Genomic DNA, 23,866 nt, shown 5'->3' on the forward strand with positions numbered 1-23,866 from the left:
AAAATGTTAAATCTAACCCGACGGTAAAGTTAATTGTCAATCCAAGCCTGAGAAGTTAAATCAGTCACCAAGCATCCCGAAGAATAAACCAATTTTATCAATTTGCATAAAGAGGCATGAAATATTCAAACATTTGATGGTTTATTCACAGAGTTGGTATACATCATTAACAAGAGCTTGTCTTGTCAGAACTGAGCAAAACTACTGAAAACAACAACGATTATTCTCATCATCAATTAATCTGCCCGTGATTTGTCGGTGAAAACTGAAAATTCCCAGCACGATTTCCTAAAGCCTGAGCTGATGTCTTGACTGACGCACCAAAACCTGAAGATATTAAGTTCACATAAAACAAAGAAAAACTGGAACAAGAGAATGTTTGGTGGCCTTTTTGCTTAAAAAACAGTTCAAAGAGTTGAAAGGTGGAGTAACATGTTAAGTAATTCATCCAGTCCAAATGTCGTGAAATAATACTGAATAACTGTGGCTGGCGTGCAGGTCGTTGTTGGCCTACACGCCTGAGCTCTTTTGTAAACAGTATGTTGAACCACCAATGTCCGGCTTTGTCATGTTAATAATACTGTTTTCAGCTGCATCACAAGCTCCTGGTGGGTTTATAAAAGCAGCTCCAATGTGACACATAATTAAGACGCTTTCAGTGAATCTACAAAAGCAGTTTCATTCACCACTAAAGGCATATTTATCTCCAAGTGGATGACATCACTGATTTAGTGGAGGCGCTTTGGAAAATATCGGACACATATACCACTGCATGAAACCATTTTAACACCATTCACAGCGCTGCTAACGATAATTTGAACTTGAACCTTTGCAAAGCCATGCATAAGCTGCCTTGGACCACGTGACAGCTCAGTGCAGAACCTCGTCACTGCCCAAACTACCACAATGCATAATTGTGTTACGTAAATGTTGAGCAAACTGCTTAGAATTCAGCTGCTTTCAACCTGCACAGCGTGTGGCATTCGTACAGGGCTGGTGCCTCAGAAGAGATGATTTGCAGTCGCTGTATTCGTGTTATTATAAAATGTCTCATCATTGTAAAGGTAGAATGCAAAGTGTCTGACTGAACGCGGGAGATAAAAGAGAAGCAATCAGGGCTGGTCCAGAAGGAATATTATTCATATAAAGAGGACAACTGATGAAGTGGCAATAACGGTAAACATTCTGTTCTGTTAGTGGCTACCATTCGCTTCAAGGCAGAGTCTCCAATGTTTCCCATCATTACTATAAGCAGAGTTCCCTCCACAGGAGCACTCAGTTTGGAGAGACAAACAAAAGCATGATGTAAATACTCTCCACAGTGAAGAAGCTCCTCTTCGCTCCTCTCTCCCCTTTCTCCCCATGATTAGCATTTCAAACAGTCCTTGTTTTGCATCAGAGCTCCATGCTTGTGTGCATGCCATCACAGCCTTGCAGGTGGTGGCCTGTCCAACCAGTCGAAAAGCAGCCTGTGTTTGTGTTTGTGTTTGTGTGTGTGTGTGTGTGCAGGCGTGTTTGTGAGAGTGCCTCTTTGTGGTAAGGAGTAGTCCAAAGGGATCTGACCTCTTTACAAAGCTCAGAATAAGTCTACGGGACAGCACTGTCTACAAATGCTACATAATCATAAATTTCTCAGTATTTGTGGTCTTCGGCTTTGATCGGCAGAGAGAGTCACAAGCCAATGACTGGATTCACATTCTGCCTCCTGAAAATCCACAAAATCTCTTTTTAAGTGTCTGCCAGCAGGCCCATCCAAACTTTGATTGAGTGCATCACAGTGTGCTCAGCATATCAAGCGCTGAAACAATGATACAGACTATTGCAGCAGCTAGTCTGTTTGGACTGGGAAAAAAAGGTGCTGCGTCATTTTATCTTAAGTCGGTTGCTAATAGATTGTCCACTCCATGGGATTAACCCCAGCCAAAATTGTGTTCAAGCCAAAAGAAATTGAAATAATGAGTTCCTGCAGTTTAAAGCTCAGCCAGGAGATATCTAATTAAATCTACATTGTTCTTTGCTCTATCTGACGGGGCGTTCACTGTCCTCAGAGTGCAGTGTTAGTTAGGGTGACTGCTGCAGGCTGGGACGGGCTTGTGCTGATTAGACGCTACCGTGCCACCTGAAAACAAGAACATGTGAAGTTATGCACCAGTTTTCCTCATTTTAATCACTAATAATTCAATGTATTTCACACAAGATAAAGCTGAGGGATTTGATGAAATTGTGTTGTGTTCTGCTCTATTTTCTGCAATCATAGTTTAAAGACAGAGATACTTCATATCTCAAGAGTTGGGAAGGTGGTGCAAAGGTGGTGTATGGATTAATGTGTGTGTTTATCTGCTTTAGCCTAAGATGCGATTGTTAGCATTCCCAGCTAACTAGCTTACCGCCTTCAGTGGTAACCAAGCAATATTTCAAAAAGCAAGGGGCATTTCTTTCAGCATTGTGCATGGTTTGAAGTTAGATTAGAGAAATATCTGATCAGGCCTGGAACATCTGGTGTGTAAGCCAAGATGCTATTAATCAGACTTTGGAGTGATGATAGCAGCTCTGCCCTGTTCTTTGTTTGGTTTGGGAAAGTTTACGCTTCATTAATTCCAACCACATTTGCGTTAGATCGCATTACGCTTGTCAGACTCGACTCCTCAAATCCTTTTCTCTATGAAAGTGAAGCATGCAGTTTGAAAATTCAAACATTAAAGCTAAAATCTGTGGTGCTCCTCCAAGTATGCTTTTCTATACTGAGCATCAAAACCATTGATGGGTTATGATACGACACATAACATTTTAATTGTATTCTTATTTATAATAAAAAATAATAATAATAATAAAAAAAAACTCGGTTTACCCTGCAATAAACATATAATGCTGTTCCTTGGTTTTCATGTTGACTTTTTTTGGGAACTGGAGCTTTAGCCTCAATTTTTTTAGCATCATGTCATGTACTGTATAGCTATCACACACAATAAATAAATAAATATTATTTAAGAGCCCTTTTACAGAGTTCCTTTAAAACAAATCAGCTAGAAGACATCAGACAAGACACGACAACTTCAACCAACTTATGGCGTTTTAGAGTTAATATTAGCCTAGCTTGAGATAGCTAGCTACAACTAGAAAAATCTGCTAGCAGCCGGCAACTTCCCGCTTTTTTTTACTTCAGTGTGAGAACAGACGGCTTAACAGGAAAAGAGAGCAGGTCAACTGTATTCTGTATTCACAAGCCAGCATTCACCCATTCATATACACGTTCATACACTGGCATTAGAGGCTACATGCAAGTTGCCAGCTGCTCATCAGGAGCCATAATTCACCCTCACGCACTGTGTTCAAGGACACTTCGACATGTTGACTTTCAGATTGGTCTCTCAACCAAGTACTAACCGCGCCCGACCCTGCTTAACTTCTGAGATCAGGTTTGTGGACGTAAACCAAAATATAACCAACAAATACATTAAGCCGCATTATTATAGGTTATGAGTAGACTGTCGATGCACAGGGTCGAGTTCACAAACTACCCAGCAGTATATAAGGTTATTAACATCAGCCCCGCCTTTAACAGCTGCATTACTAAAGAGATGTACATATTTATGCATCCAGTGATTCCAGTACGATAATGTTATTCTGAAATAGGCCATTCTGCATAATGAGTACTTTTACTCTTGGTGTTTCAAGTATATTTTTGATGCTTATAAAATTTTGAATGCAGGGTTTTTACATGAAACACGTTTTTCTACGCTGTGGTGTTGCCATTTTTACTTACAGTCAGAAGAAGATCTGAGTATTTCTTCCACCACTGTTCTCTTCTGTTTTATTCTACTGTTCAGTAGTATAATCTGATGGACCACATGACTGCTGGGTATCTTTTGATCACTGGCTGCATGCTGCCAGCACTAACTTACCCCTGCTTCACTGTAAAATGTTTCCCCCAGGAATCGTACATATAAAACAGCCCAACATATGAGAAAGTGCATTTCTAAATATGCTGGGGTTTCCTTTGGCCGTCAGATTTAATTACATGGGTTTTAGTGTTCAGTATTAGTTTACAGCTTATTTCATGTTTGTCCTCTTGGCCCCATCATTCACCAGATTATAGAATTAGGTTTCCTGAGCCCACTGTGCCTGCTGAAGAGCAAGAGGGTTGATATGGCCAATGGGAGCAGTGATTATGCTTGATTGTGAAATCCTTCAGCATCAAAGAAGAGCTTACTAAAATAAAGCTTTGTGACGAGTATTCACAAGTCTGTCAGCCCTGTTTTGCATAAGAGTAATGCAATAAAAAGGGAGCAGATTTGCCGTATGACTGCATTTAAGCGTCTATGAATACCATGTCTTAAACTGAAGACATGTTGTGTCATGTCTATTGTAAAGTGTAGGTGCCATTGTGACTCAGGCTAATGCAGCCCCTCTCCTCACCTTTGTGGTCTTTACTTTGTTTCCGGAGATGCATGACCAGCCGGTGAGGTCAGGGAGAACTCGGCACTCCTCCCCCTCAAGACATGGCTCCATTTTACACCACCACTTCTGACGCACAATAGAGGCTGCAGAAAAACACGCCACAGCAGAAGGTCACTTTTCAGACGGAAGAAAACACTTGTACTTGTTTGGGGAAAAAAATGCCTGAATCAGATGTCACACTCTCTGGTCCTTGAAAGCCTGAGTAGCAGTGGACACCGGTAAAACTGACTAACCTGGCTCTACTTTGACAAATAATGTATTCATGTCATGCCACAAAATTTCCGGTGAAGAGTGGTAGAAGAGGGTCTCAGTACCTTCAACACAAGAGGGCAGAGCCCTTGTTGTCCCTGCCACCTGCCCGGGGAAGCAGGAGCACTTTACTGTTTGAGAGCGTTCTTCAATCTTGTTCCTATTGCAGCAACGATGGGCAGCAACCACTTCACAAGTCCCTGTCCTCTCCTGCTTTGACCCTGCGGAAGAGAATTTAGAGGAAAAAGGTGAAAGTTTTTTATGCTATACTTTGCACATAAGTCAAGGCAGCTTGAGTGGCTTCAACCTCTGGCAGCACTACAGCAAAACTGCAATGATTTTTTGGCTTTATTAGATGTTAAATTCAATTAAACTAAATTGTCTTTTTGTGACACTCATTCAGATGACCAAGGCAGCAAAGCAATTACTTCAGCCCTAATTTTGATGTTTCTGAAGCTACAGCACCACCAAGTGGATAAAAAGCATCATTAGCAGAATAACACAGCGTGAACAGAAACATCTGCCCCACATCTGCCTCTGCATCATTTCACAGCAAAACGTATCTCGCTCATTTAGAAATTAGGTGTGTTTCTGGCTGCATGACAAACAACACCTGCAGGACTGCAAAGTAAGTTCATAATTAAAGTGGAGTTCAAAATCAGACTGTAATTAAAGCAGAGCTAACAAAAAATAAAATTAAATAAAAAAAAAACATGTATCACTCAAAACAAAGACACATTTCTGATTTCTTTTTGGAGTCATCCATGTAAGACTGTAAGTAACTAAGACCATTTACTCAAGCGCTGTACTGTAAGTAATCTACTGTATTTCAAATGGCAATATTGAACCTTTTAATCCACCACATTTACTTTAAATGCAATAAATTGCAGTATTATGGAATCAAACCAGTGGTTCCCAACCTTTTTAGCTTTAACCCCTTACAATAAACAATTGAATCTAAAATTGAGTGGCAGAATTTTCTTTCCTCCCCTTTACAACATCTCGTTATCCCTCCTTAGACGTGGCCTGGCCATGAGGTCTAGTTAAAATGCTGCGTTGCATTAATTCATCTGTATCTAATGTAACATATAATAATACATCAGCCACAGGAGACGTTTTTCTGCAGAGCCAGAACTTTAAAGGTACAATATGTCACATTCTCACATTAAAATGTAGAAAAATGACTAGACGGATGTTATATATTTTGTTGAGTTGTGTACTTATATTATCCCAAATTTTCCAACAAAGTTTCCAACAATGGTCAAGTTGAGAGAAACTTCAAAGCTACCTGACAACTTTGTCAAACTACGTGTTTTATTTTCATTGTTTTGACTGAGAGACCCCTCGTGCCAGAAAATACATACTGTGTGTTTACGTCTTTTTGCTGATGAACTGAAGCAGCATTTTAAGTCAATGACTTTAACTTGTAATGGAGTATTTTTTTGTTTTATTGGTACTTTTATTAAAATGAACAATTCTAACACTTCTTCCACCACTGCAACATTTAACATTATGCTGGATATGATTGCATCCTGCTAATTGAGTGGCAACAGTCAAAGAGCACAGTCAATCAAATCTCCTTTACAGCATCGTAACACAAATGCTCTTGTCTGCGGATTATCTGTCATACCAGCAGGTTCAGAGTAAACATGAAAAGCTCCATCCTCCACATTCATCTCTGTTTCTAATGAGAAGCGCAGTGAGTTTCAGGTTCTTGTTGAACTCCACCAGGCGACCAGGGTGATGACCAGGAGCCATAATGAGCCCCTCAGGGGGTGTGACTGGTCTGGTTGCGACTGATACCCACCTGTCTGTCCTCGGGAGCTTTGGTTGCCAGTGGACACTGGCTGGCTGCAGAGACCTACTATACAAAGGAGCAGGAGGCTCCAGTGTAACGGTCGAGCCAGTATGTTCAGCTTCATCCTGCCTGCACAGAAAAAGAGGTTCATGCACGCTTAAAACTGGGCCAACAGTTTTCTCTAAAGTGCGTGATCATAAAGTCAAATAATATGGCTTATTAAATGCTTCTGATGTCTCCTGACTCTTGATATGTGGAGCATAAGATCATTGCATCTATTTGCTCAATTATGACTCTCACATCACTAAGCTAAGCCAAGGCAAATCAAAGAAATGCCAATAAAAGCCCAATCAGAGGCAACTTTGGAGGCAGATGAGAGTGTCCTTACACTCATTTCTGAGTCATATTATCCCCTCAGCTGTAAACAGCTCCGCATTCAAAGCTAAACTCTCCCCCCAAAACAAGTTGCAGGCCTATTCCGCGTGAGTCACACCAAAACTGGGACGTGGACTTGTCAGAATACAGCAGCAACTAAAGCAGGAGAGAGGAGACATGAAGTGGCCTAAAACATCACTACTGAATTCATTTGTTTTCTTAAGGCTTTCCCATTCATCTCTGAAGCCCTTAGATACATCAAGTTTAGGCCTGCAGAGACTGTTTTCATTAGTGATGAATCCGCAGATTCGTTTGTGGATTAATGGTTGAGTCAATAAAATAAATGCCCTTCACAATTTCCCAGAGCCAAAGCTTTTTGATTGCTTTGCTTTGAGTCCAAAACTTATTCAACTTAAAATCATGCAACATCTAAAAGGCTGGAACCTGCAGGTGTTTGGCATTTGTTTGAGAAATGATGATTGAAAGATTATGAAAATAGTGAGCAATTAATTTTCTGTTGCTTGACGATTTAATTGAATTTTAAGACTCATATTTGTGTCAAAACACCATGACAGTCCAACCTATTACTGTTAAATACGCACATACAATATCATCAATAAAAGTCTGTCTAACGTTTCATTAGAATAAACAACATAATGTATTAAATAAAAGAGTCTGTTGAGGTTTGACCAATAAGCGACTGTTGAAATCAGACTTTTGTCAGTGACTGAAGTTAATATTCTAAATATTCACCCACTCACCTGTGCTCAGGTTATTGATACACATGACAAGCCGCTGCTGAAGCCTCCATCAGCGCTCGGCTTAACATCATGCGCGGCACAAAATCGATTCAGCCAGGATGCAGAAGTTTGCAGCAGATGTGATCCTCCAGTTCCTCAACTTTTTTCTGCCTCAATTCAAAGAAAGAAAGAAAAATGGTGAGAGCACCTGTCTGCTGCTAAATGAGATAAGAGCCGCGAGGATGAGAGGAAACCTGCGGGTTTCACACCTCAGCTCCTCCTCCAGGAGGTACCGCACCTCTCAGGCACGGCGCGATGCGAGAGATGCGCCGGTCTGTGAACACAGTGGGATCACTGCGACGAGCAAAGCCTGTCAGCTTTTCCCGTCGGGAAAATTAAAACTTAATCAAGACAGAAACCATCTGTCCAGAGGACAATGTGCGGCCACTTTCATTAGTGCGCTAAGAAGCTTAAAGGAAGCATTGACATCCTGTCGCGCAGTGACGGATAGAAACTGCATCTGAAGGCCAAGTCCTGCGGTTTGCTCTCTTCTCACGAGATGTTTTGTTTACTTTAAGCCGACAGATGAAAACAGCCTCTTTTTTAAAATGTTGTCACTTCGCCAAGCAGCAAAGGTGAGACTTCACACCTGCTCGTTTGCCTCCCAAGATTCAGATTTGCGCTTCACTAATTTAGCACATCGCAGCGCTCAAAGTAAAATGTCAAGCTGAGACATAAATATTCAATTAGGCCTCACCAGAGCAGTAGAAGAAGAATTCGCCGAAAATAAACAAATTAATTGCTCATGAGACCAGAGAAACAGACATTTGCTTTGATTTCCCTCCTGTTCATCAAACAGATGCTGAACCCAGCTTCATATTTATTTATCTCATCTCTCACAAGAAACATTTTCATGTGACACATGAAACATGATCGTTTTAATTAATGAAACATATATTTAATCTTAACAACAGACTTCCTCCTACGCCTCCTATTTTTTAACAGGGTGTTCTGGTGTGTTGAAAGATGACAAAACACAGCTGGTGAACCTCTACAACCAAGATAATAAAACTTTATTAGAGCACAGTGCACGTTATTATTCTCATTTCATGAACAGGGAAATAGCTACAATATGAGTCAACACATGACAAAAACACAGAGAAGTAAACAACGTTGCTAATAGAAAAAAATGTTAAATGACTTCCTATGCATGTGACAACCAATCCTGTCCCACGTGTGAGTCTTATTTACATCCTCTCCAATGTGCTACTGCAGCAGCACAGTCCCCCCCGTGATGCAAGAGCCGGGCTGCGTTCAGCTGCAGTCGATCGGACATCAGTGCCATGTGTGTAATGGATGTTCAGGTGGTGAAATTGAGCTTGAAGAGAACCGTCTGGGGCGTGGTGACGTCAGCCACAGCTAGCTCCTGCCCGTCTGACAAGCCCAGCTCTGCGTCAGAGGAAAAAAAAACATATTACACCTACGATACCGCCACCGTGTGCAGCTGCAGGTCGCTGACTGGTGAATGATCGATTCAGCTTTAATTACCTTTCAAAGTCTTGCAGAGGTTGGGCCTGGTTCGTTCCTCGATGGATTTCACAGACTGGAATAAAAAACGCAGTTGAATGGGAGTTTATAATGAGATCAGACAACGTGCAGCATTCTCAGACTGTGCATTACCTGCAAATACAGCGTTTTATTCTTCCCTTCCAGAGTTGTGGTGATAGCCGGGGATTTCATTTGTCTGGAAAACATTCGTGCACAATTTCAACCTGACTGTTGTCATTTTTGCCAAAGAAGCGCCACAAAATGTTTTAAGAATACTCACAGAGAGGCGTTCTCTGTTAGGTACTCTAACACCTCCTGTAATTTGGCAGAAGGAGGGAACTGGAGATCCTGAGGCACCTGGCTGCAGGCTGAGCAGTTTTCCTGCCAATCACAGATGATAAAGAATAAATTGATTATTCTCCATCTGGCCAGCTGTGCACAGTGGTTACTGTTATTGACATCTAGGGCTCGACAAACCTTTCGTTCAGCTTCAAACGTGTAGGTGTACAGTCCATCCACGTCATTGAAGACCAGGTAATTATTCAAAGGAATATACGCACTGCAAAATAAAATCTGATGTTTAATAATGCTCGTCTGACAAATCAGTAGATAATTGGGATTAGAGATTTTTTTTGGCTGCTCCGAACCTTGTAGCAATTTTAAAAACTTCCGTGGCACAGGCAGCTATGGAGAACAAAGACAAAACGCAGGCTAGTCACGTGGATTGAACAATTGTTTCAGTACAATAAATCATAGCTGACTGTAAATCCCTCCTCCAAACAGCATCTGTCCAATCACAGCTTAGCAACCGTAACTTTTCACCTTATTTTGAACACACAAATATGTACAAATCCAATTACATTTAGGACATCCCATCATGGTGATGTTGGAATAAACTGAATTAAATTCTTATTTGAAGTTCTGCACTATACGCAGTAAACAGGTGTTTTTTTGAGCATTCAGCAGCTTTCTCAGTCATTTCCTGCTCTTGTCCCAACAAAATATATTGTCTTTGTGCTGTTTTCAGTTGAGTAATTTAGCAAATCATCTCATTCTGCTGTATTTATGTTTTACACAGCGTCCAAACTGCTTTGAAATCGGGGCTGAACTAGAGCCAACGCTGTGTCGTTGTGTCAGTGTCTTCCAGCTGGATCGTGAGCTGCTGAGGACACAAACTGATGCATTTAACAGCTTTCAACCAACTCACAGAATCAGCAGCAGCTAGCCAGCAAGCTGTAGCTGATAAAATCTGCCAGGGACAGTAACTGTTACTCACTTATGTGTAAAATCAAAGACTCCTGCTTCAAAAAATGACAACAAACTTTCAAGAGCCACCGTTATCATTATAAACGGTAAAATATTCCAGAAATGTCACACCTATTGTTTTCAAATATGTCCTTTCTGTGACCATCTCTGAATAGAAACATCTGTTTCCTACCAGCAATAACAGCATTAGTTGATGCCACAGCAGGAATGATCCTCTTCACAACACCTGTGGCACAAAAACTTAATTACAGCGCGCTATTAAATCCAGTAGAAACTGGAGACAGCGGCCAGTTGTGTTGAGAAATGTGTCAGTTCCACAAAAAAAACATATGTGTTGACTAAATTGTTGATTTGCATGCACACGTTCACCTTGAGTGAGTCTGTACGTCACTCCTGTGATGTTAAACTCTGCAGCTCTTTCTTGGGCTCTGTCGAACACCCACTGGATGTGCTCCGGACTGTCTCCATCTAAGCTGGTGTCTAGTTGAGAGGAACAACCTGGCTGTCAGCTTTTATTATAGTAATGTACACAGGCAGGAGGCTAAATAATGTGTTAGATGTGTTCGAGTAAAAAAAAGGGGGTTTTAGCTGACCTCCAAATGGCTTTTCTTTGGGCCACTGTAGGATTCTGGCATATTCGATGCAATGCTCTGGTAGCCTCGGCATTGATGCAATGGTGCACATGGGGAAGTTAATCTGTGGATAGCAGAGTTAAAGTCAAGCATAAATATGTGAATTTAAAGGAGCAGTAAAGCACAAAGACGGTACGGTATCAAAAAGAGAAAATAGCTGCTTAATGGAAATTCTCATTTAACTTCATCTTTATACTTTATTTCTTATATGTTTTAACTAGTGCTGTCAAAAATACTGCATTATTAACGCATTAATGCAAATCAATTTTAACGGCGCCTTTTTTTTATCGCGAGATTAACGCTCTTTGTGACCTCGTGAATTCACTACAAGTTCGAACTTGTAGTTTTTTACAAGCTGTGGCCACTGCTAGTAATATAAGAGGATCTACAGGATCCAGTTGTAAACCAGAAACAAAACAACAGGCACGCCCCACGCATGTGTTGCCTGCTCGCTAGCTGAAAGGGAGTAGGCTACCGGTTTGTGTGGATGTCAAGCGTGATGATGATGTGCACTTTTTAACTTTATCTTGTATCACCCTGTTTTGATCCCTTAGAAAGGGTTGTTGAAGGGGCTTTTTTGAAACTAAGCATTTATTTTTTTGTCATCAGTTTATTGACAGTGTTAAATTGTGAGATTTGATTCATTCAAATGTGAATGACTGCTCAAAGTGAGCACGTTAGTGTGAAATATCAAATGTTTTCAATTAAAAAACATTTGCACAAAGCAAGCCTATCCACTTTTTTCCATGTTTATAACAGTATTAAAATTATAATTCAAGGGACATTTAGAATAGATAAAAATGTGCGATTACTTTGCGATTAATCACGAGTTAACTACAACATTCATGAGATTAACCGCAATTAAGTATTTTAATCAATTGACAGCACTAGTTTTAACAGTTTGGAGGAATATCACCACTGCTGTGCATATGTCTGTCTACGTGACACGTTTTTGTCCAGTTTTCCAGCGCTACGTCGTCTCCGTCTGGCTCTTCTCGCTGCTTCTGTTTATGCTCATGTTTAAGTTTATGAAGTCTTTTCCTTCTCCAAAACAACCAGCTGCTGCTGCAGATGGAGGAGTGCACCAGACGCTTCCACCCACCCAAAAGACGAGCTAAACAGCAGATGTGGAAGCTTTTGTAACACGTTAATGGGATGATTAACCGTTCTGTCACATCGCTCATCCACTAATAACAGAATAATTGGTATTCAGCATATTTAATCTTTAAAGTGAAACCAGAAGATGAATTGTTGGTGAAAGTGACCTGTGGCGGGTACAGCTCCAACGTGCAGTCGATGCACGCAGTCATGCCGGGCAGAATGACACGAGCGTTTCCTTTGAAGCCCTCAGTTCCTCCATCGATGAGGGGGATGATGGAGCTGGGATCCAGGACTCCATCTTCATAGCTCAGCAGGGATATCTAGAGAAGGCAGCGTCAGTCACGACTCCCCACAGATTTCAGATACACGCTCCTGACACGCAGAGACGTACCTGAAATCTAATAAAGCAAATCAAACGCATCTTTCCCTACCAGCATCCCGTTCATCCAGCGTCTGGCAATGATGGAGTCCAGTCCACAGACGATGATGTGGAACTCTGCGAAGAGATGAGTGCATTAAACCTCTGAGATGCTTCCTCGCGCCGCTGCGCTAATGCACAGATCAAGTGACAAAAACACTTACGCCTGTAGAAAGACTCATCGAAGTCCTGGATCTTTTTAAAGTGGCTGCACGTTATTGATAAGGAATGAAAATCACGGTCGAGGTATTATATACGACGTGAACTAAATCTGAGCTTTTTCCAGCTGCCAAGGATACGGGACAACTTTACAGCCCGGGATGCGACTGTTGATGAAGTCGGCAGCCACTTCTGCCTTTGGTCGTCCAACATCTTTGGGTCTAAACGGATGCACATAACAGCTAATTATAGCACAAATGTGAAGCTGAATATAATCTTATTTTATCACTCTGGAACTGTTATGATGCCGTGGTATGGTAATTATTTTCAACTGCAGGCGACCAGACGATTACATCATGTTGGGTTCGATAAGGAGGCGTTAAAATAGAGGTGAACCTACCTGAAAAGAAACTGCCTGTTGAGGTTGGACACGTCAATTGTGTCCATGTCTACAACATGAATGAGACGAAACCCAGACAGGGCCTAAAGCACAATGAGAATTTATTTAAAGATGCAGCCAGTGAGGAGTTTGTGTTTGCTCAGCTTACACTTGAATTAGTGCTTTAATTTCATGTGAAGCTATTTCCTACCAGATTTTTAAGGAGTTCACATCCAAGTCCTCCTGCGCCGATGACCAGAATCTTACATGTTTCCAGCAAAAACTGCAGAGACTAAGATGAAAAAAAAACAGAATATTTAAAAAATGTATCACCACCACCATCGCAGCAGACTGACTCGTCATAACACGTGAAACGAACGATCTCCGTTTCCATGAAAGTGTCCCTGCATCACCTCCGTGCTCGGCTCAAAGTCAGGATGGGTGAACGGGCCAGGTCTCTCCAAAAACTTCCTCACGTGATTCCACCGGCCGTCCCAGTCGCAACCGCCGTCCCTGTGTCCACCATCTACAGCCATTCTGGACACACAACACACCAAGATACACTGAACTTATACTGTAGCTTAGTACACTTCTCCCTACATACATCTCTAATAATGGCATTTATCCCAAATTACATTAGTTTTAATTTTCCGAGGGAGATATTTCCTGAAAGTAGTTGGCCCTATTAATAACAGTATCCTGGTCAGTTAATATAGTAGATGGAAGGGGCTTTAAGAGGGAAAAACAAGCTGCTGGTCTATGTTTCATCCACTGCGTCATGCTTTTATTTTGAAAATGGTGCATCTCGACGTCTGTCTGCTGGGATAGCGCTGCTACACAGCACTACATATGTTGGCTCATATTTAAATTATAGTGGTTTTGCAGTTAAAATAAATCAGTATAACTGTCCGTTTAGTGAAAACAGCAAATTGTACAATACATGCCGAGGAGCTGTTTCACCAGTATTTCTACACCAAACTGTACTATATGTACTTCCTCCATTTTTACTTTGTGCAATGCATTGTGGGTTATTAGTATAGCATTGCACCACATCCAGAAGTGTCTACTGGACTGCATTACTGGTTTGTTACCAGTTTGAACACGCCACATCATAAAAGCCTGATCAGGATTAGCATGCAGTGTCTGAAAGCTGCAGCTTTAACGTGCAGCTAAGTCCGGAAGGGGGGTGCAGGATCGGGGGGCAGTGCAGGGTCTCTGCGTTTTGTTTGACACTGTGGCTGGACAAATTATGTAAACTATACAAATAGCTAACTGGATTATTAAGGTGGTCTCATGCTAAAATGATTATTTTCGTGTCTCCTGGCCCAGCAGTCGCTGCTCACAGCGCAACGCAAACCTGCTGCCGGTCAGAGACCTTTATTTAGCATTCGTCACTAACTTCTCAGTCAGGTCCTCTATTCGCCTTCTTTTCTTCTCCCTGGAAGAAGAGAGTGACACGGGGTTCAAGCACGCAGCGTTAACGACAAAAGGCGATGGTGGAACTGCTGGAAAATGATAGATTTTGTCCATTGAGACTTACGGCTCCTCGGCATGCGCCATACTTTCACGGTCCCATGTCCTCGATTGTGACTGTAGTGTTCCCGAGTGTCAAAGCTGCGTCCCGCAATGCCAAGCACCTATGGGGGGAAAATTTTTTCTCAAGCTTCAGCAATAATTGCAGAGCCTTGGGGGCTGATGCTCACACATCAAACCGAACTGCACATTGAAATGGCTTTGTAGGAAATTTTTACTGTGGAAGAATATGTACAGATCTGACCACAAACAAGGTGAAAGTGCCATGTTAGTAACCTGGTTAAGCACCATATGACATATGTAAGATATTGCTCTGTAATCCATTAAGTTGATTTTTCATACATATAACAGCCTGTTAAATTGAACATTTTAAAATAAACATTTTCACACATATTATTAGCTATTATTAGCTGGCACCATATCAACAGTACATATATGCATATGCAAGTATCTGAACCTCCCTGATTTCAAAATTTCAAACTTTTAAATCTTCTTTTACTATAAAAAGACGCTTTTAAAGTGTATTTGCATGTTAAATCAATCATTTGTTTCTTTTTTGGGCTTTTTTCCCCTTCTTTATTCTCTTCAAACAAGGCTGTGCTGCGCATTCAATAACGCAAGTCTAAAAGTCCCAACACCTCTCCGAGAACGCCACTCTCGCGAAATCATGTGATCGCGAGATTACGGCCTCTCGTCGGACTCCACTCCACCACAAGCAGACGGCGATCAGCTGACCTGTCAAAATATTACGCAGCGCGTGTACGGGTATGTTTGTGTTTGTGTGACCACACGTTGAAGACATGGCGGCCAAGATGGAGCTTGCACCCCTCAGACCGTGGGACGACTTCTTCCCTGGAGCGGACCGCTTTGCCAAACCCGAGTTCGGAGATTTAACGAAGTGGAACAACAGAGTGATCAGTAATTTGCTGTACTACCAGACGAATTATTTCGTCGTGGCTCTGGTGGTGTTCCTCATTGTGGGGTAAGTCAGCTAACGCAGGCGGGCTAGCATCCCCGGCTCTGTTTAATTAGCCCGCATACCTTTTACCCACACCCGTTATGACCACGCAGGCTATTTCTGTAACACTTGACCAACCTTATAACTCTTTTGCAGCCTCCATCTTTTAGCCTTACATGGCCTGACGTGTGGCAGTTCAACATTTTCATCTTCATATCTAAGCAGTCAGTAACAGCAACTTTCCCTCAGAGTAACGCCGGAGCTAGCTTAAAATGTGCGGAAGTGCTTCATGTTGTGGCGCAGCGCGGATGCTCTGTATGTTAAAATGTTAAAGTGACCGTTATTTGTCATCTTATCGGGAGTTTTTGAGAATCCCAGATGCTCATTTACATCCGAAGCTCCTACTGTCTCATGTGAGTGCTGCTAGCTGGTCGTGATGTTGCACACATCGAGCTAGTTCTCTCTGAATAGAGGATGATGTAGTGGAAATCATGATTAGAGGCCTTAGTGCTGGCATCTGCCCCCTGATGGTTTCCACCAGCTGGCCAGGATGTTAGATATTGTTGCTGCCGCCAGCAGGTTGTGCTATTTAAAAAAGAAATCAAACGTTGTGTGCTGTGTGTCATTGTCATGTTCCAATATTCAGGTTCCTGAACCCGTTGGGCATGTTCCTGGGAGGAGCTGTGGTGGCCGTGGTCTTCATGGGCTCAGTGTGGGCCGGAGAAAACAAGGCCACCGTCAAGAACTTCAAAAGGAAGAACCCCACTCTGTTTGTCATCGGCGTGCTGGTCACCAGTTACTTCGTGCTGTCTCTGTGTGGTGGCGTCATGGTCTTCATCTTTGGGATCACCTTCCCTTTGCTCCGTAAGTCTCACTCCAGTCACTGCAGTCACTGTGCCCCATGACATTTATCTATCTGAATCCTGCACTATATTGTCCCCTAGAAAAGTCCCACAATGCAACAGAAGAAGTATCACCCATGGCATGTGTGCTGCCTTCTGCGAACAATCCCACAATGCAGCGTGTCTCATTTTATAGGTGCAGAAATTATTGTGTCAGCACACATCTGTCGTGGCTGACGCAAAAATTCAGATGAGTAATCCAAGGAAAAATCTCAGTCTGCTGCCCACTAAGGAATAAATTATGGCATCTTGTTATAAAGGAAGTAATGAATGAGTGTTTGAGGAAGTGTTTTTCTCTGTTACTGTACAGGATACGGGCTTTCTGCCACATCATGTAGCCTTCACTAAAGGCTAAAGTGGAGATGGTTTTGTTGTTGCCACATGAATGTGGAATTTCAGTCACATGACGGGATTTTTTTGGTTTCTAAAATCAACAGCTGTTGGTGCTTCGCCAGGTAAATGAAAGGCACGTACTTCAGATAGTGGAACATGGGAAGAATGCTGCCATTTTTTTGTGGTTTCCTTTTTGTTCCCATTAGTCACATTTCCACTTGTAATGAAGTGAAGTTAGATTTAGTCATGAGGAATCACACACAGGATGGTGTGCGTGCCTCACAGCAAGAAGATCGCCGGTTCGATCCCGGGTTGGGCGGGGCCTTTCTGTGTGATGTTTGCATGTTCTTCCCGTGCGTTCGTGGGTTCTGTCTGGGTACTCCGGCTTCCTCCCACAGACCAAAAACATGCTCATTAGGTTAATTGGTGACTCTAAAATTGCCTGTGAGCATGAATGATTGTTTGTCTCTATATGTTGCCCTGCGATTGACTGGCGACCGGTTCAGGGTGTACCCCGCTGGGATAGGCTCCAGCCCCCCCGCAACCACGAGAAGGGATAGTCGGTATAGACAATGGATGGAATCACGCACATTGCTTTCTGTGTCTGTGATTTTGAAAGAAAAATGTAAAAAATCTGCTAGCTTTGAGGCGTCAGAGCAGTTCTCTGGTTAACACTGTTTATTTTACTTGAATTTAGCTTCACAGGAATTAGATTCAACAGATCTGACAATACATTTATTATCTGTATTTGAACTTTAAAGGACCAGCATGTAGGATTTAGTGGCATCTAGTGGTGAGGTAGCAGATTGCAACCAACTGACTAGCCCTCACCTCACCCCTCCCTGTCCAAGTGTGTAGGAAACTCACAAAAAAACACAAAATGCTCTCTCTCTGGAGCCAGTGTTTGGTTTGTCCGTTCTGGGCTACTGTAGATATAAAGAGCTCATAGTAAAGTAATGGAAATGCAATCATTCTTATTTTAAGGTGATTATCCACGGATGAAAACATACTTTTGACATCCATTTCTGCCTGTAGATCCTCTTAAATCCTACACAGTGGCCCTTATCTTATAGATTTAGTGCTTGCTCTAGTCTAATTTGACATAAGTTCCCTACAGTATATTGCAAACACATGTTGGCTAATGTTGCTTGAAAATAAAAAGTGTTCCGGGGATGGTGAGTCACACGGATGCATAGCTGAGGTTTCTGTGGGTGAACAAGTTTTTCCAAACACTCTCTCATTGTGACTCACTGGAGGGATTGAACAGCGTGTACAATATTACTGACATGGATTTACTCATGACATTGTTGAATAAAGTCAGCACTGCTTGGCCAGCCGTGCTGTAGGTTGGAGGTATAGTTTTGCATTTGCTGCAGCTCTCTAAATACTTTCAGAGTCTGACCGTCAGCAGAGCGGTTTGGATAATTGATGGGTTGGATCGTTAGAGCAAATGTAGCAGCATCATGGCTGATAGATGAGACAGTTTGATCGCTTCCCAGGAGACCTGCCCACTGTTGCCTGTGTTGACAGGTTGCTATGGGTTGTTGATTTGGGCAGAACTACATTTACTGGCTGATGTCATGCGTTCAGTATCTAGACTGACATGGGAATAAAAGATGTGCCGATCCCTACACCTGCTTTAAAGTCTGAGTTCCATCAGTATCACGTTAGGTTTTATTTTCCGAGATGTACTCCAGAGAAGTTCGAGATGCTAAAATTTCGGTTTCTCTTTTCATATTAAATGAAAAAAAAAACTTTATAAGCTTGCCCTTGTTTTCCCTCCAGTAATTCTGATCCACGCCTCTCTGAGACTGCGCAACATGAAGAACAGACTGGAGAACAAGATCGAGGGCGTCGGGCTGAAGAAGACCCCCATGGGCGTCATCATGGACCTCCTGGATCAGCAGGAGGAGAGAATGAACAAGATTCAGGATTTCATTGAAAGCAAGATGAAGGAATGAGGCTCAAGCCAAAAGTGTGCCAAGGGAGGTCAGTGTCATACAGTACGGATTATAATGTCCACAGCATTGTCCCATGTGTCATGTTTTTATCCCCTCTATGTGTAAAGTTACTGATGTTTGCATTCCCATACTTTTTATTCATTTTGTTTTAGTGTAATCTCTGATGCTTTTGTGCTAGTTGACACTATCTGAAGTGTATAGATGGATCATAACATTGTGAGACTTTGCACACAGCGTGGATTTGATGTTGAAAGGCAGTCGCCGCTAAAGGTCACCAAGGGTTTGAGCTTTCCTGTGTCAAAAAAAAAAAAATCTTCCAAAAACAAATCATTCCCCTTGTCCAGAAAGTATTTTATACCACGTGATGACTGACTGACTATTTCAGCAAAGTACAGCACAAAGTCTGAATACCAAAATGAAATGCAGTTATTAGATTCCAGTTGTATTCGTTCTATAGAAGTCGAATCCTCTCAGTTTGCTACCTCAAAACGAGCACGTTTCATTTTCTCCTCACTGAGGAGACCCACATGAGCGAGACGCAGCCACCAACACCCACTGAACTGTTACCTGCTTATTACACAGCAATAACTCCCATCGTGTCACTGTAGGAAGTGTATGAATACTGATCTGAGACCAGTTTGCTTCTTGTGGAGACATAGTTACACGACCTGGCTAATGATACTTGAGTTTAACTATTCCTGTTCTTAAAAGATTTGTGCATACAGTTTCTGGCCTCACGGGCTGAGTGTATCCCCTCTGATCACAGCTATGCAACACTGAAAAATGAATGGCAAGTGCAGCTTTATGGTTTGAATATTATGTCATGATATGTACGCGTTTCTGTTATTTCTGATGTGTCTTTGTTTTCATAATATAGCATGCAGAAATGTATAACATGGCTGCAGGATACCAAGTGCATTTTGGCAATTAGATAACATGATTAGATATCTTAACTTTAATTTATTCCCTCTTCATTAGTGAGTACTGGACTAGAGACTTAGAGGCATCCCGTGCTATATTTCCATCCTCTGTTGGGATCAAATCGTTAAATAAAAAATCAATAAAATCTGTCATCTGTAATGTTAGGTGTTCGTTTCATGCTGCTCGTCGTAAGAGCAGCTGTTTCCTGTTGTGTTTCACACGTGCACAGTGACAGTTTGTGCATGCTTCACAAATGGCAGTTCAGAGAGATTATGTTATATGGATGCTATATTATATATTATTTATGTGACTTTTTCTTGAAAAGCGATGATTAAATCACAGAACTTGAAGTAAAACATGGCTGTCCTCTATGAAAATAAAGATAATCTGATTTATGTTGTCATTTTTTTTTTCCAGCTGAGTCACAGCGTGAATATATAGATGTGTTTATTTATCACAAAATAAATTGTTGTTGAAGGCTCTTGCTGAAATAGATGAAAAGCTTATTTAAAACTCTGCTGAATAGTGAAGTAATGAAGATCCCCTCCAGGATTATACACACTGTCATTCGATTCAGTTTGACTAATTCTCCGTATGGCATCAGTTTCTCTGGATTCTGTCTCATCTCTCCTTCTGCAAATACCCCCCTTGTTAAAAAACGACAACAATATTTTAACTTAAAATTAAATAACAGCAGCTTGGAGTTACTACAATGACTCACTGAGAATTCGTTTAGTTTGACACTGATAACACAGTGCTGTTTCATTTTAATAAAAAAAGGAAGCAGAGGAAGAATCGCCGGGCAGAGAGTGAACAGGACACTGAACAGATTTTCTCCAGAATGAATCATCACTGATTCAATCAAACAAACCTATTGTAAAAGTCAATTTTCGATTTTTTTTTTAGCTCCAAATCTAAAGAATCTGACAAAATACAAAAGTCCTCTGTGAAAAAGTAATGCATCCACTATGCTCTGTGTTTAAGAGATGGAAAATGATGAAAGAGGTAAAAACATTGTCATGTAAATTGATTATAAAGTGTTTTAGAGACAGTTTTCTTTGCATTTTTATACCTTTATTGTTACGACTTCTTAAAAACACCAACAATTCAGTGAGAACAAGAGTGGAAAAACAACCAGTGTTTTTTATGTGGGATGAAAGTATACTCATCTTTCTTTTTGCACAGTTCATCTGAGGAGTTTTACAGTGATTAATACCAAATATGGGTTAAATAAATGTATAATATGGTGAAAAAAAAAAGCCAGCTGAAGTTGCAGCCTTAGAGGAGTTGCGTTTCCGCTGATTCCAGGACTTTCGGGAGGGGCACCTGCAAGCAGCGACAATAGAAAGCGTGAGAAGATGACTTTGATTTCTAGGACCGTGGATGTGGACATGTCATAAAATCATTGTAGATAATGATATTATATATTACAGCAGGTAAGATAATACTGAGTGCTCATAAACACGCTCCCAACTGCATGATCTCACTATTTCTTGCATACTCACAGATTTGAGATAGGCCACGTTGCTGTGTTTGATCTCGCTGAGGAGCTTATCACGGGGCGTGAGCTCAACCTTTGGCGGCACTCGTCGGCGAGGGACGGGCTTCAAAGTCTTAATCACGTCCGTCAGGTTTGTCTTTTCGTCCGTCAGCCCTTCACTGCCTCCATCCTTCGCTTTGGGAGTCTTCCTCAATTGGAAACTGGCCCTCTCTGGTCTTCCGCTATCCCTCGGGTCCAGGTCCAGAAAAGGGTCGCGCTTCTTGGGAGTCCTCTTCAGCTGGACGTCCCTTAATGAGTTTGCTGGTTGGGCACTGGGTTGCTGGGGAGCGCTGTTGTGTTTGAGCTGCTTCTGAGGCTGCTCTTCCCGGTGCTGGGTTTGAGGCACCGAGCTCAGCGTCGACGAGGGTGGGACGAGCCCGTGCTCCTGCAGGAGTTCTAGAGGCGGTATGTACCCGAGCATCTGAAGCAAACCAGGAGGCAGGTTTAGACTGTTCTCATACATCTGCATCATCTCCCTCTGCTCCTTCAGCTGCTGCTGCTTCTGCTCCTCCTTCCTCAGCTGCCTCTGACGGTCTAGATTCCTGGTTAAAATGTTGGTCACCACCATCCTTGGCCCGGGCAGCTCAAAGTGGTAGCCCATCTTCAGCAGGGTGTTGTTGGCTTTGAGCAGGCGCGAGATCTCCATCTCGGCGTGGTGACCCAGCATGTGCCTCTGGTTGTGAAAACGCAGCTCTGTGAGAGTTTCGTTGAACTGGAGGCAGCGGATGATGGCGACGATGCCCTTTCCGGTGATGAAGTTGGACTCGATATTCAGCGTCGTAATGCTGCGATTCTCTCGCAACATGTTGGCCAGTGTGAAGGCGATGTTTTCGTCCACGCCGGTGTTGGCGATGCTGAAGGTCTTCACATGCTTGTTCTTCTTCAGGGCGTTGACGTAGTCTAACAGCATCTCTTTGGGAATGTTTTCTATGTTATTGAGGTTCACCTCAGTGACCGAGGGACAGTTTTTAAGGATTTTGTCAAGTGTTGAATCCAAGTTTGTCTCGTTTCCTGACGGTCTTGATGTCATTTTTATATTGCTGAATGCCAGCTTTGGAATTTTTAATTTGTTAATTTTTTTCTCCTCTTTCGGTGGGAGCTTATCGTTGGTTTCATTTATCTCGGCCTCCTCTGGAGCCTCTTTGGGAAGCAAAGACTCTGTTTTAATTTCCTCTTTGTCTTCAGCTCGTGATGCGCCTGGGGCTAAGCTCTCACTCTTCCCCTTTGCATCTGAAAAAGGCTGATTGTCATCTGTATTGTTTTCTGGGGCCTTCTCCGTGTTGTTGTCTGGACATATCACACATTTGTCCTCTTTTTCATGTTCGTCTGTGTTCACAGGTGACTTCACCTCTTTCTTGTCTTTCACCTCCACCTCTTTGTCCGTTTCCTCCTCCCTCTCATCAACCTCTTCAATGATTTCCTCAATGATTTCCTCTATAATTTCCTCTCCAGCTGTACCATCTACAGCTTCCTCCTCAATAATTTCCTCTATCACTTCATACTCTTGATAAGCCCCGTCGTCTGTCTTTTCTTCTCTCTCTTTCTTTTCAGCTTCCTCCCTCAAAGATTTCTGACGAAAACAACAAATCAGACCAAGATTATTCCATTGTGCTACTCCAAGCACTATTTCATTTTTTCATCCGTACTGTAACATTTCACAATTCTACACTTTCTGGTTTCTAATGTAAAGCTGATATTCTAAATTGATCTGTGCATGAGCTTTTGAGAGTTTGACTTCTTACCTCACTGGGAAGCAGAGTAGCAGGCACTCGTTCTTCCTCAAGCATACGTTTGGACTCTTTCTCCCAGTAGAGGTAATCAACCAGGGACCTGTGGTCGAACGTCCCGGTCGGAGCCTTCTCTGTCTGGTCTTTCTGTCTCTGTCCAACCGGGACACTCTCATCTGGGGCAATAATAACATCCATCTCACTCTGGAGCTCCTTGAGCTCCTCGGGCGAAAGCATCGCAAGGATTTCATCCTCATCGATGTCCTCTTCATTGAGATCGTCGAGGTCTCTATTGTTTGACATATTTGCGCTGTGTAACTTCTTTCTTCTGCTGATATCAAAAGGAAATACACCTTCCGTCTAATCTATGACTCAGGGCAGAGAAAACTGCCTCTGACTTTGACTTCAGCTACACACCGTTTGCTCCTGCCTCGTGTGGAGTCTAAAATTAAACCCTGTGAACTGCATGGAAGATATTTAAGGTACAAGCTGGGGAAAGACATGCTAACATTCTTCTTTCAGCGCCTGCTCCCAGCTGGCCCGGCCATCAGGATCTTTTGGGATGACAGTTGCTTGAGGCAAGGGAAAGCGCAGGACTGACAGCAGCAGGTGGACCATTTTCACAAGGCCGGCTGGGGGGTGGAGGGAGGGGGCGAAGTCTCTGCTGCACAGAAAGTGCTGCACAATAAAAACATGAGATCAACCCAGAAGAGGGGTTTGCCTTTAGGGAAATGGATACTGACAGTCGAAGAGAAGACATTTGTTCTGTCTGACTTTTTTTTAGTTCGTTACTCAGCACAGTTTGACACTGGACCCTGAGAGCTCACGTTTTATTTCTGTATGAAATAAAACACCTGGCAGGAATCGT

General features: G+C 42.3%; 4 protein-coding genes across 5 annotated transcripts; 1 reads left to right on the top strand and 3 right to left on the bottom strand.

Moving 5' to 3' along the window:
• Positions 1 to 273: 273 nt before the first annotated feature.
• Positions 274 to 7,938, bottom strand: LOC139335198 (chemokine-like protein TAFA-2). The gene is made up of 5 exons (XM_070968688.1): positions 7,642 to 7,938; positions 6,515 to 6,634; positions 4,773 to 4,928; positions 4,417 to 4,541; positions 274 to 2,119 (listed from the first exon to the last, which is right to left on the bottom strand). Exons 1-5 carry the CDS (start codon positions 7,664 to 7,666, stop codon positions 2,108 to 2,110), a joined length of 438 nt encoding a protein of 145 aa, XP_070824789.1. The 5' UTR covers positions 7,667 to 7,938; the 3' UTR covers positions 274 to 2,107.
• Positions 7,939 to 8,664: 726 nt separating this feature from the next.
• LOC139334726 (NEDD8-activating enzyme E1 catalytic subunit-like) lies at positions 8,665 to 14,711 on the bottom strand. 2 transcript variants are annotated; one of them, XM_070967827.1, is made up of 18 exons: positions 14,664 to 14,711; positions 14,499 to 14,561; positions 13,537 to 13,660; positions 13,335 to 13,415; positions 13,145 to 13,227; positions 12,885 to 12,965; positions 12,750 to 12,793; positions 12,599 to 12,663; positions 12,332 to 12,487; positions 11,028 to 11,130; positions 10,804 to 10,914; positions 10,607 to 10,660; positions 9,816 to 9,852; positions 9,646 to 9,727; positions 9,449 to 9,549; positions 9,301 to 9,364; positions 9,169 to 9,223; positions 8,665 to 9,069 (listed from the first exon to the last, which is right to left on the bottom strand). In XM_070967827.1, the coding sequence occupies exons 3-18, from the start codon at positions 13,657 to 13,659 to the stop codon at positions 8,981 to 8,983; spliced, it is 1,329 nt and encodes a 442-aa protein (XP_070823928.1). In that variant the 5' UTR covers position 13,660; positions 14,499 to 14,561; positions 14,664 to 14,711; the 3' UTR covers positions 8,665 to 8,980. The 2 variants fall into 2 exon arrangements, with proteins under 2 accessions (XP_070823928.1, XP_070823927.1); XM_070967826.1 differs by having other exon boundaries at positions 14,523 to 14,561; positions 14,664 to 14,705.
• Positions 14,712 to 15,370: 659 nt separating this feature from the next.
• On the top strand, positions 15,371 to 20,126 carry LOC139334727 (PRA1 family protein 3-like). The gene is made up of 3 exons (XM_070967828.1): positions 15,371 to 15,638; positions 16,261 to 16,478; positions 18,635 to 20,126. Exons 1-3 carry the CDS (start codon positions 15,457 to 15,459, stop codon positions 18,808 to 18,810), a joined length of 576 nt encoding a protein of 191 aa, XP_070823929.1. The 5' UTR covers positions 15,371 to 15,456; the 3' UTR covers positions 18,811 to 20,126.
• A 786-nt stretch (positions 20,127 to 20,912) lies between these two features.
• Positions 20,913 to 23,440, bottom strand: lmod3 (leiomodin 3 (fetal)). The gene is made up of 3 exons (XM_070969017.1): positions 23,014 to 23,440; positions 21,237 to 22,841; positions 20,913 to 21,057 (listed from the first exon to the last, which is right to left on the bottom strand). The coding sequence occupies exons 1-3, from the start codon at positions 23,299 to 23,301 to the stop codon at positions 21,010 to 21,012; spliced, it is 1,941 nt and encodes a 646-aa protein (XP_070825118.1). The 5' UTR covers positions 23,302 to 23,440; the 3' UTR covers positions 20,913 to 21,009.
• Between the last annotated feature and the right edge of the window lie 426 nt (positions 23,441 to 23,866).

Source organism: Chaetodon trifascialis, chromosome 8 (assembly GCF_039877785.1).
Source record: "Chaetodon trifascialis isolate fChaTrf1 chromosome 8, fChaTrf1.hap1, whole genome shotgun sequence".
In the NCBI taxonomy this organism is placed as follows: domain Eukaryota; kingdom Metazoa; phylum Chordata; class Actinopteri; order Chaetodontiformes; family Chaetodontidae; genus Chaetodon; species Chaetodon trifascialis.

Excerpts from the sequence above, each read along its gene's own strand:
- LOC139335198 (XM_070968688.1), bottom strand. The coding sequence starts at position 7,666 with ATGTGTATCAATAACCTGAGCACAG. Across the intron at positions 6,635-7,641 it reads TATCAATAACCTGAGCACAG|GCAGGATGAAGCTGAACATA; the intron begins GTGAGTGGGTGA and ends TTTTCTGTGCAG. Across the intron at positions 4,929-6,514 it reads AAGCTCCCGAGGACAGACAG|GGTCAAAGCAGGAGAGGACA; the intron begins GTGGGTATCAGT and ends TCTCTTCCGCAG.
- LOC139334726 (XM_070967826.1), bottom strand. The coding sequence starts at position 14,683 with ATGGCGCATGCCGAGGAGCC. Across the intron at positions 13,416-13,536 it reads ACTTTGAGCCGAGCACGGAG|TCTCTGCAGTTTTTGCTGGA; the intron begins GTGATGCAGGGA and ends TTTTCATCTTAG. Across the intron at positions 9,365-9,448 it reads CTAACAGAGAACGCCTCTCT|ACAAATGAAATCCCCGGCTA; the intron begins GTGAGTATTCTT and ends AATGTTTTCCAG.
- LOC139334727 (XM_070967828.1), top strand. The coding sequence starts at position 15,457 with ATGGCGGCCAAGATGGAGCTTGCACCCCTCAGACCGTGGGACGACTTC. Across the intron at positions 15,639-16,260 it reads GTGGTGTTCCTCATTGTGGG|GTTCCTGAACCCGTTGGGCA; the intron begins GTAAGTCAGCTA and ends TCCAATATTCAG. Across the intron at positions 16,479-18,634 it reads GATCACCTTCCCTTTGCTCC|TAATTCTGATCCACGCCTCT; the intron begins GTAAGTCTCACT and ends TTTTCCCTCCAG.
- lmod3 (XM_070969017.1), bottom strand. The coding sequence starts at position 23,301 with ATGTCAAACAATAGAGACCTCGACGATCTCAATGAAGAGGACATCGAT. Across the intron at positions 22,842-23,013 it reads CTACTCTGCTTCCCAGTGAG|AAATCTTTGAGGGAGGAAGC; the intron begins GTAAGAAGTCAA and ends TGTTTTCGTCAG. Across the intron at positions 21,058-21,236 it reads ACGTGGCCTATCTCAAATCT|GTGCCCCTCCCGAAAGTCCT; the intron begins GTGAGTATGCAA and ends CGCTGCTTGCAG.